At 46.2% G+C, this 11,826-nt stretch overlaps 1 protein-coding gene across 1 annotated transcript; it reads right to left on the reverse strand.

The window, feature by feature from the left end:
* Nucleotides 1–671: 671 nt before the first annotated feature.
* On the reverse strand, nt 672–9,846 carry GLRX (glutaredoxin). Its single transcript, XM_068535659.1, has 3 exons — nt 9,541–9,846; nt 3,402–3,521; nt 672–1,797 (listed from the first exon to the last, which is right to left on the reverse strand). The coding sequence occupies exons 1-2, from the start codon at nt 9,745–9,747 to the stop codon at nt 3,408–3,410; spliced, it is 321 nt and encodes a 106-aa protein (XP_068391760.1). The 5' UTR covers nt 9,748–9,846; the 3' UTR covers nt 672–1,797; nt 3,402–3,407.
* Between the last annotated feature and the right edge of the window lie 1,980 nt (nt 9,847–11,826).

The following is an 11,826-nucleotide window of genomic DNA, read 5'->3' on the forward strand; positions in this document are numbered from 1 at the left end:
ATGGCAAGAGACCAGTACAGATGATTAACTACAATACAGCCTGATGTTTTAAGATTACAGAAGAAGGAGCAATGACTTTTTTTAGTCAAGAGGCAGTGAGAGGAGAGGGTAGGTCCAGAGGGGAGAGTCTGTAAATCAGGCCTTGAAGGCAGGGTTTGAAAGAAGAACAAAGGATAAGAAAGGGTATCTCAGGAGGAAGGAACACAATGAGCGAGGACATTGAAATGTGAAAGAAAGAGCAGGCAAGTGGTCTGGAGGTGATCAGGGACTGTACAGTTTGCACACTGCACAGCCTCCGGAGGTGGCATTCATAGTGTTGTGCAGTGTGTAACCTACTCGATCATCCACAGCCATCTGGTTGAAGGGAGTGGTTAGGATGTATAAGGGAAGGGAGAGGAAGCCAAAAGTACGAGAGTATTAGGAGAGAAATAGGAAAATGGAATGTGGTATGAAAAAGAATATTATTGAATCCTAAACATTATTCAATAGGCTAGTGTTGACATATTCAAATTATGAAATTTACAAAATTACACCCCGTTTATACTCAATGAAGGACAATGGCATGTGCCTGCAGGGGATGAACATGAAAAAACTTTAAGTTGGTATATTCTGCAATAATCACATTCCTTAAGGTCTTGAGAACGTAGAAAAGAATTGGACAGAAATCACTGTGTGATCCATGGGTACTTCTTTATTAGAGAAGAAATTAACCATTCATACTAGAGACTCTAGAGGGAAATTAACTTAATCTTGCAATTCTAGAACAACCTTCACAATAAGGAATTCTTAAGTTTTCATAGAGTGAGGGGGAAAGAAAGGAGAGAGAGAAAATCATTTAGAACAGAGTTCCCCAAATTTGGCTACTTTCACAGACATATTCTTGGAGGTGGGGATACAAGTTTTCTATGTAACATTTAAAATTTTATGTTTTACTTTTGTTTATAAACAAATTAATACACACTTGTTCAGGATTCCCTGGACAACCATCTTACGTAACAGAGTGTTGCCACGTGATCGTAGCATCTGCATTTATACCTCTGATCCCTGTGGCCCAAAATGAAGACCAACCGTGCTTAACTTTTCAGGGGCATCTCTCAGACTGCGTGCTCAGACCCTTCACGGAATTGTTGAATATTTCCTATGAGATCTATGAGTTGTCACGGTTCAGAACACTGGTTCACGGCAGTGATTCTCGCAGTAGGAGGGGGTAGGAGGTGGGGTGGGGATGGTGGCTAGGGAGACACCCTTTGAAAAAGCAGATTCAAAATATCTATTGATTTCATAATACAAATTCTATAAAGTCAAACTCAACAAAATAATCTTTGGACAGTAGCAGAAAACCAACTATAGATTCGACCCAGGAGGTCTGGGATATACTTGGTTGAGAAACACTGGTGTTGAGGTAGAGGAGCCCCAGCACGTGGAGAACACGTAGTAAGGAACACGTGCCAAAGACAAGGAACATCTTTTGGGTCAGTGAGTGAATCCTAAGCATATCTTGTCTTTTTGGAAACCAAAGGGCCAATCCACAAGAAACCCAAGACATCGATCGAACTTCTCAGACCTGTTGTTTTGGGCAAGTTGGTCCCCTTTTAATACTGAGTCAAAAGAAGAAAAAGCTGTTTTTGCCCCCAAAATGCCCCCCACCCACTTTATTTGCGTTAACATATTTCAAACTTTTAAGTAAACAGTTGCTGTAGCTGGGTAAACGTAGCCCCAGGTCCATCCACCAGGAAGTGCTGTCATTATCTGCAATGCCATCCAGCTCTCAAGGGGGATATCCGCCTGTGGTCTGTTCTGCTAGGAAAAAATACAAAGAATTGGATTTTCTTGGAAAAGATCAGTTCCTCTCATTTCCCTTTCATTACCAGAACACTTACTCTTGCTGTTTAAGCATAATCGGTTACAGATGGCCTTGAGATGCAAGTTGCCAGTAGAATACTGAGAGCATAATATGCTGAAGGGCAATGCAGATAAAGAGACCTGGGGAATATGGCGGACTCTAGTGCCCACGCCAACATAGAGGCAGCTGGGGAAATGGTGTTTCCCACCTTCCCAGGAAAGTCGTAAGTTTTCTTTCATTCTCATCTAAGCCTAAATTGCTAAAGAGTGTTCCAGAAAAGCAAACATTTGGCACAGCAGTTAATTGGGTTTTGAGTGCTCTCGTGCATGGGTGAGGCCAGAAAGCTAACCCAAACAGACACAGTGTTTATTTGAGGGGATGATGTTGTATAATTGTGATTAAAAGTTTATAACATTGACTAATTTATTTCAAGGGATTCAGCTGCATTTTTCAGACCTTGTTTTTTCACTTCATGTTGCTATTCTGAGTAACCACCACAAATTATATGTACTCATTGCTCAAGGGTTAATTATTAATTAATGGGCAATAAATACTCCTCAAAGAACATTTTAATTTGAACCCCTTTCTCCTTTGGCTAAAACAAACGAGTCTTTCCACCTGTGAGTCAGTGCAATTGGCCTGCTTAGAAGCTAGCTTGCACTAACAAGAGCTGGGGGGAGGGGAGTCCATCAGACCCCAAAGGTATCTTGATTCCTTTCTGAAGAATTCATCATCCTATGGTTTTCCATTCAGTCAAAGATCTCCTTTAGGTTACAATTTTAGAAAACTTTGTTTTGTCATTTGGGAAGCCAATTAGATTGAATTGATTTGCAGGGTGAACACAGGTAAAGCAAAAATTACCTTGATTTCACATTGCACTTAGAATAATCTAGGTTGCTTACCATGGCCTGTGTGCTCTGGTCCCTGCCCACATTTGTTACTACTTTTCCTTCTTTCTGCGCTTCACTCAGTCTGCTCTTGCTTGCTTTCAGTTCCTTGAATATTCCATACTTGTCACCTCAGGGCCTTTGTACTCGCTATTATTCCTTCTGCCTGAAAAGCCCTTCTGCTTCATCTGTACATGGCCGTCTCCTTGTTGTCAACCAGGTCTCAGCTCAACCAGCCCCTCTGAAAAAGGCCTTCCCTTACCACATTAGCTTAATTTGCTCCCCATCCCCCTGCCATGTTCTATCAAATTATTCATTTGTTTCAGGAATTATTTACTTACTTGTTTTTGATTGGTCTACCTCTCTAGAATATAAGTTCCATGTTATCTTTTTGTTCATCTCTGTATTCCCAGTGTCTCGTACAGTGTCTGGCACATAGTAAGTGCTAAATAAATATTTGTTAAATGAAGATTGAGTGAAAAGCTTTCCTCCCATTGATGAAATGAATCCATTTGTAAAATGGGAAACTCATACATGACGTCACAGTTCCTCAAATCACCCCAGATCATTCTTTCCCTAGCCAGAGTGCCTTCCTAGATTGTAATAAAACGTGGCAGTAGAATTCCACCATCTCCCAGTGTTCCTGGCCCAGCGTCCCACCTGTCACTCACCTATAATTATTGTAGAGCTCCAATTTGCTTTAGCCGTGTCAACAGCTGCCCTTTTGCATGCATATTTACTAGTTCATTGCATCCACCTATGCACTCTTGACCAATGAAGACGCGAGGTACCTAAAAAAGCAAACAAGCCAGGACATTTAGAGAACATCATTATTAGGTTAGACATTTTATCCTTCCTCTAAATATTTCCCATGATCCAAAGCTTTTCAGATCACTTCACAACCTCCTCATGTATGCTCTTTCAGGGCAGAACTTTATTATAAGCATAAAATTATTCATTCAAGAACCTTCTTAAGCCAAGATGCTTTTCAAATAGAATGTTCTGTGTGTGTGTGTGAGATTGTCTAACTTGTCAAAGAGATTTAAACATTTTACTCTATGTTTCAGGGAAAGAGTTTTGGTTGGCCGCAGCTGGACTACCCTGATTGAATTCTGGTTTCTCTACAGCTGGGACCACACCTGAGCCCTTAAACTGAGTCATGGCAACCAGGAAGGAGTCTGTCTCTAAGTACAGCTGGAAAAGTATTTGCATCAGTTCTCTGTCCCTGATTTTAGACTCACAGTTTATTAGAGTCGTCTCTCTCGTCTGTGAGCTCTGTCCTCAGCTGGGGAAGGGGTGGTGGTGTCTGAATCTCCTTCTCTAATACCTGGCCCATCATAAGATGTTTAAGTGCTGCAGCCCTGGGAGCAAGGACATGCATCTGCTTTGGTTTCACACCTGGCATGGGTGGGTGGCCCAGGGCCAGCCAGGCTGACACAGTCATTCTACCCGCTGAACGTGTTCATCTTGAGTCAAACTCAGGCTCCCTCCCTGCTGCTAGGTAAGGCGTGTTCCAGGATTCTAGAGGGCTCTTGGAAGGAGGAGAGAGGAGGAAGTCTTTTCACTGTGGCTCAGGCAAATTCCAGGCCAGGGGTGTTACAGAAAGGCTGACTGGCAGTGAAGAAACAAGCACAATGCGGGTACCCTGAGTGGTCAGGAGCAAGCAGGTCCTCTCCCAGAACACTAGGAACACACCAGAAGGGGCAGGAGAGGTGAAAGACAGAAGGCAGCAAGAATATTTTCAAAGCTTTTGACTTTCCTCAGAAGGCATAGTAATTCAGATGCATTTTTCAATTGAGGTATAGTTGATGTACAAGTTTCAGGTGTACAACACAGTAATTCACAATTTTTATAAATTATATTCCACTTATTATAAAATATTGGCTATATTCTCTGTGTTGTACAACATATTCTTGTAGCTTATTTTATACATAATAGTTTGTACCTCTTAATCTCCTACCCCTGTATTGCCCCTCTTCCCTTCCCTCTCTCCACTGGTAACCTCTAATTTGTTCTCGATATCTGTGAGTCTGCTTCTTTTTTGTTATATTCACTAGTTTGTTGTATTTTTTTAGATTCCACATGTAAGTGATATTATACAGTATTTGTCCTTCTCTGTCTGACTTATTTCACTTAGCATAATACCCTCTAGGTCCATCCATGTTGTTGCAAATGGCATTATTTCATTCTTTTTATGGCTGAGTAATATTCCATTATATATATATATACCCCATCTTCTTTATCCATTCATCTGTTCATGGACACTTAGGTGACTTCCATATCTTGGAAACTGTCAATAATGCTGCTATGAACATTGGGGTGCATGTTCAGATGAAATTTTTTTTTTTAAGTGTGAGAGTTGAGAAAAAGGGCCGGATTATTTCAGGTAATTCCTTACCTTATTTTTATTAAGAAGGGGTTCTGGGTGGAAGTACGCTTTAAAAATTAAGGCCCCAAATTGAAAGGATCCTGCACTCCATTGCCATGGCTATTTCCTATGTCCCGAGAGTGGGGAAGAGCACACAGGACTGTGTTCCAGCAAGAAAGCCTGGTAATGTCCTCCTCAGTCACAGAAGGTGACGCCTGTCCCACCTGCACTGCACGCCTGTGTGGGGACTTTGCAAATGGAAGCGCCATCAAGGCAACATTGCTTTTTTACTAGCTGAAAGAATATGCAGAAATATGAGGTCAGAAACCTAACTTTCCCCCTGGATCTGGCCATTATTTTAGGGAAAATAAAGCACCTCTCAAATTTTTGGGGGCCTTTTGGCTTCTATCTCCCCAGGAACAGTTGGCTGTGGTCAGTTGCAATGGTAAATAAAACAGAATCCTAATGTAATTCTAATACAGGGCTCCTTCTGTTGAAGCCATTACCTAAAGGAGTAAAACTCATCTGAGCTTTAAATAAGGACGAGATGTATTCATTCTTGAACTTCTGTTATTGTCAGAAAGAACTGAGCAATGGTCACTCCTCTTGCCACTTGCCACATCTCCACCTTTGGCCAGGGTGCTGGCCCAGGGGGTTTGAGTTCAGTTATTTAGAGAGAAGGCCCTGAGGAGTAAGGAGTCTTCTCCTTAGATGGCTGTTCTCAAACTTGAACCCTGCATCAGAACTGCAGAGGGCTCGTTAAAACATAGGTTTCTACTCCTTCCCCGCACATTTCTGATACAGGAGATCCGGGTTGGGGCTCAAGAATGTGCATTTTGGCAAGTTCCCAGGTGATGCTGACTCTCAGGGGTCACATCTGCAAACCACCGGTTGGCACTGATAGTGGTTCATTCCTCCTGCGGTAACTGAGGCTTTGGGAACCCACAGCTCTACAGCAGCCCCCAGCCACCTGAGGCAGGCCCTGAAACATGATCAGGGCGGAGTTCTGTGCAGACCATCTGGCTACAAGCTGGCTTGCCTGAGAGCTGAAAGGCCCCGTTGCCCTTACACCCACCCTCTAGGCTAGGCAACAGTTGGCTGTGGTCAGTGTGATCAGTTGGCAGCAGGACAGTGTGGGAGGCTGTGGTGACAAAACAGGAAGCTGTTGATGCAGCTGAGGAAGGGAGACTCGTACTCTGTGCCCTCCCCTCCTGGCCCATCCGCCTCTTCGGAGGAACTTGAGTCTGTTACTGCCAAGAAGCAGAGAACTGCCACCATAAAAGCAAGCGTGGGAATTCTGGGGCCCTTCCCCTCCCGGAGCTTTCCGCAGCCCCGGCTGCAGCCAGGTGGCATCTCCTGCACTCCAGTGTTACTCAGAGGCTCCCAACATTCTGCAGCACCTCCTTGGCTACTCCCTGGTACAAGACACCATCTTTCCTCATCTGAATTACTGCTCTAGCCTCCAGAGGTCTCCCAGCTTCAACCCTCACCCTGGCCTTCCTGTCTTCTCTTCCCCCACAGCCACTGGAGCGACTCTTTCAAAATCAAGTCAGATAGGGTTATTCCTCTGCTCAGAACCCTTCAGTGGCATCTCATCTCCTGTGACAAGCACACTCCGTGTGATAGCTTGAAAGCCCTCGCCAACCTGTACCGCGTGATCTCTCGGACCTCATCTCCTCCTAACTCATAATGTTCCACCCATACAGGCCTCCTTGCCAGGCATACTTCTACCCCAGGACCTTAGCACTTGCTGTTCCCACTGCATGAAATGCCCTACCCCTACATTTCTGCATGCCTTGATCCCTCACTCTCTTTAGAGATCTACTAAAATCAGTGAGGCCCTGTTGACTCCATTTAAAACTGTACCTTGCTGCCTACAGCCTACCTGCCTTTCCTGCCTGTTTTTTTCTCCATAGCACACATCACTTACCACCTTCCAACATACTATTTTATTAATTGCATTTACTAGAATGTAAGTTCCACAAAGGCAGGAATTTTTGTTTGTTCTGTTCATGGCAGTATTTCCAACGTCCAGAAAAGTGCCTAGTATAGTAGGTGCTTAAAAATATTTGTTGTATCTAGCAAAATTATCCTTCAAAAGCAAAGGAGAAAAAGATTTTCTCACACAAACAAAAATTGAGGGAATTTGTTGCCCAAAGATCTGCCTCGTAAGGAACGTTCAAAGACGTTCTTCAGAGAGAAGGAAAATGATAGAGGTCAGAAACTTGGATTTACATAAAGAAAGAACACTAAGGAAAGGAATAAGTGAAGGCACTGATCTAGGAGCTGTGGCTATAGCGAAACCAAAACCAGTTTCTCCAAGTACATGGCCTGATAGAAGGCCTACGTTTCTGTAATCAATCAAGTCTCGCTGGGCTCCTACTATTTGCACAGCACACAGGCATCACAGGATAAGCAAGATAGCGACAGCTCTCAAGGTTTCCAGTCTCTTCTAATAGAAACCCTTCACTGTTCGGGATCATGAAGTATACAGCTTCAAAGGGTTTGTTCTTCCCCTTGGAGGAATGGCATTCAGGACTCAAGAACTTGTGAAAAGTATTTTGAAAAATTCAAAAGCAAACTTAAAAGACCACTAGAAGAAAAAGTGTTGCTTTATAATGAATTGAAAAAAATGTTGAATGAATGCGTGAAGAGGTTTGTTTTTCCTGCTAGAGAATAGGTGCTGCCGGGCTGAAAGATGTAGCTCCCAAACCTGGTTGCAAATTAGAATTACCTTTTTATTTTTTTGACAGGAGATAAACTCTGTTTTCACTTCCAGATTTTTTGAGGTATAACTGACAAATAAATATGTGTGTATTTAAGGTGTACAATGTCATGGTTTGATACACATATACTACATTAAGAAATGATTACCGCAATCAAGTTAATTAACATACCCATAACCTCACAGCTACCATTTGCATGTATGTGTGGTGAGAGCACTTAAGATCTAATCTCATAGCAAATTGCAAGCACATTATACAGTATTACTAACTATACAGTATTACTAACTATAGTCACCATGCTGGACGTTACATCTCCAGAACTTATTCATCTTATAACCCAATGTTTGTATCCATGTCCTAGGGGTCTTTAAAACTACTGATGCCTGGCTGCCACCTCCCATACTGTGATTTAATTGGCATGCGGTGTGACTAGGGCATTGGGAAGGTATTTTTTAAAAGCTCTTCAGGTGATTCTGATGAGCAGCAACATTTGGGAACCGCTGGCCCAGAGGAATGCCTCACAGCGGGGGCCACAGGCCTACTTACACTGCCCTTTCCCTCCTTCCAGAGACGAGGGTCCTCGGCTCACAGCAGGGGCCCTGGAAGCAATGGGGTATAGCGTGTTTTGCCTCTTTCTGCACCAGAAGGCTGATTTCTGACTGGAGAGGTGGGGAGAACAGCCTCCCAGGCTTTACACTGAGAAGCCGGAAAAAACACGGTAAGTCAAACTAAACCTGAGCTAGGATATGTGCTTCTGCAAACGCTGTGTCCTAGAATGTGCGTCCTGAAAGGGAGTTTGGGTGAGCTGGTGGGACGGGACTCACCACCATGCCCCCGCCCCAGCACCTGAACTGATGCTGGTGATCTGGTTGGCTGGCTATCTCGTCGGGAAGCCGTGGGTGCTGAGGAAGAGGAAGGCTTTTCACATAGGGGACAGCGGTTCTTAGGGTCCCACTGTCTACTCATAGCAAAAAGGGATGTAGAGGTCATCTCCTCCAGTCTGGTGCTGCAGCCAGGAGGTCCCTGAGAGTCACGGAGCTGGTGACTTACCAGGATCACACAGCAAACCATTGCGAGAGCCATCCGGAACTCTGGCCTCTGGACTCCCTAACAGGCCTGGAAGCATCCCATAATTTAGATTAAGGAGCAATAATGAGCCGTTAGATTTTTCCAGTGGGAGGAGTTGGATAAAATATGGAAGAGTGAGCGATTTAGGTGAAGGTTAAAGAGAGCCTAGAGAAAAGATGGAAGGACAGCAAATCCCACTTGGCCCTGTGAACGCAGAGCAAAGAGTGCACGCGATTCTTGCACAACAACAGAAATGTACCGATCACACTTGGCCCCTGCATCCCTCCTTCCACCCCAGCCCTGCAAGCGCAGACTGTCAGTGCTTAAAACAAAGACTCCAGATAGCTCCCCAGTGACTCCTGGGCAGCTGCTGGGCCCGCTGCCCCTGACGCCCAACACAATCCGCTGTGCTCCCTCCTCTGATGTGAGAGCGCCGTTGGCCGAAGTCCAGCCGCCCATTCAAGGAAGCAGTGTCCGCTCTCAGGCGCCCTCCCCCACCTGCACAGCCCTCCAGCCGCCTGGAGTGACAGACAGAGCCCTAGCGGTGTCCTAGAGAAAGGCACAGGCGTACCACGTTCACAGCCCCGACAAGAAAAAGGAATCTGGGAGCCTTCTCCCCCGCCTTTTAGAAGGAAACCCCAGGCTCACCGTTCTGGCTCCTGTGAGCTGTTGCAAATAGTCTTGAATCTCGTTGGTGTCACCGTGGGCTGTGATATCGACAAATTCCAAAAGCCCTTGTTTGAAGGGCAAGTGGCTGAGGAGCTCCTGGGCCCTTCTGCTGTAGGGGCAGGTGGGCTTGATGAACACAACTACCTTCCCAGGCTGGATTTTGCTGTTCACAAACGCTTGAGCCATGCTCACAGGCTGCTATCTCCCGGGGAGAAAACCTCGATTGCAGGTATTGCTTGGGAGTAAAGCGGGGGCCCAGCCAGCTGGTTCTCATTTAAAGGAACCTCCCTGGAGGAGGAGTTTGCCCGGTAGCGCGCTCGATTTTTAAAGGGCCAGTCCTGAAGTCGTTTCAGTCTGGAGTGATTCAGCAGCTAGAGCTTCGGAGGAACGCCCGCTGGTATGTCATCATCAGTAGCTATGTCCAGGCTGCCATTGTCCTCAGCCCCTTCAGGAGCGCCTGCTCTTGGGAAGAGAACAGAGTCAAGTCACTCTCTGGGGAAGCAGAAAGCGTGCAGACCAGCCCCAGGGAGGGGGCGGAGCAGACAGTCAAACCTTTGTTGTCTCTGAGACACAGTTTCTAAAAACATAGGCAGACAGAATCATTCAAGAAACAGAATGCGCTGAAATCTCTTTAGAAGAAGCGAAATTCAGATGGTGACTTTGTGTCCCGTCTTGCTTGGCCTGCACTGTTTGCCGTTGTCACTGTTTAGTAGAATTAGCTCCCCACTTTTAAACATCTGGAGATTTCACAAAAGAACCTGGACCCTCGACGTCTCTCTGAAAGGTCAGGTTGTCTTCATTTGTGGCAGCAGCTGGGGCTGAGTTGTTGTTCTTTGGGTAGGGCAGGCGGCTCAGGTAGGCCACTGCCCGCCCCTCGCCGGGCTGGCTCACGCCTTCCAGACCCCTGCTGTTCGTCCCTAAGCATTTGAGTTTGTGACCCTTGAACTGCACTTTAGCATGGAAGTGAATTCCAGCACAAACCCAAATTTCAAACTGCAGGTCCAGTGAAGGTCTTTTTCTCTGTTTGACCCTTTGTTTGTGACCCGTGGTTTTCACTGTTGTGAGTCTAAGGGGTGAAATAGCTCACTTCTCACAGTCACCTGAGTGTCCTAAGACGCTGTAGGGCCTGATGCTCTTCCCTGTGGTGCCCACCCTCCCGAGTGGGGCGAGCGAAGTCTTTTGTTCTAGGGCCAGTTCTGACCCCTCCATGTGCAGTCAGTTAAATAAACAAAGCAAGGAAAAAAGGAAAACCACCTCCTTGAAAAGGGAACTATCCTTTTCCCCAGGAGGTTTCACACTGAGACTAGGGCCCAAGCTGGAGCTGCACACCTTCACTGATTGTCACGTCAGAATCCCAAGCATAGCATGATTGAGGGAAGGGAAGAAAATTGACTCCTGGAAGCAGCTCTAATTTTTACTAAAATTAAATGGCAAAGCAAGAAACCCAGATTCTGAGTCACAGAGAGGGACTAAGTAAGATATGAGATCTCTGGCCTCAGAAAGAATGTGCTAGGGCGGGAGGCCTGAGGTGACTGGTCCACGTCAGGCTTGGGACTTCCCAACCCACAGCTTCATTCTCTCCTGAATAAGCTCCTGGCAGAGTCCTTGTCGTCTCTCTTCGTTTCGTCCTTTCGCTCGGACTCCTGTGGCGGGGCCGCTTGCTGAAGCCCGGGGCCGCCTCAGGGCCGCCTTCTTCCCTCCCGCGGGAGGGTCCGCAGCACGCCTCGCGCCTGGCACTTCCCTCAGAACCGCTCTCTTCTCAGCGTCTGGGCGTAGCCTCTCCCGCTCCGCTGGCTCTTTTTCCTCAGCATGTGACTCTGGTCAAGTCTCTGCCTTGTTACAAACCACCACCACCACCTTCCATCTCCTTGACCCTGCTTTCCTGCCCTTCCCTAAAAGCCAAGGCTCATAGGACTTGCTGTTATGTTTGCCATCTGAACTTGACCCACCTCCCATCCTGTCCTCACCTCAGTGCAGTCTGACCTCCTTCTCAACCGTTCTGCTGAAACTCCTTTGGCCAACGTCAATCATGACCGCCACGTTGCTAAATCACCTTGCTGCCAGGTGTCCTGCCTGAGATTAACCCAGAAGTGTGGGTGTGGAGTTTCTGGTAAACCGGTGGAGTGAAACTCCCAAAGGATCTGTTTGCATAGGGTCCCTGGAGGGTTGGGTACCTGGGGCAGAGATCAGGGTGCAGGAGGAGAGGGCTTCTGTTGTCTGCCCTACAGCTGAGGCCCAGGGAGTGGTGTCTGAAGCCTTAGGACA

This window comes from Eschrichtius robustus, chromosome 2 (genome assembly GCF_028021215.1).
Source record: "Eschrichtius robustus isolate mEscRob2 chromosome 2, mEscRob2.pri, whole genome shotgun sequence".
Lineage (NCBI taxonomy): Eukaryota > Metazoa > Chordata > Mammalia > Artiodactyla > Eschrichtiidae > Eschrichtius > Eschrichtius robustus.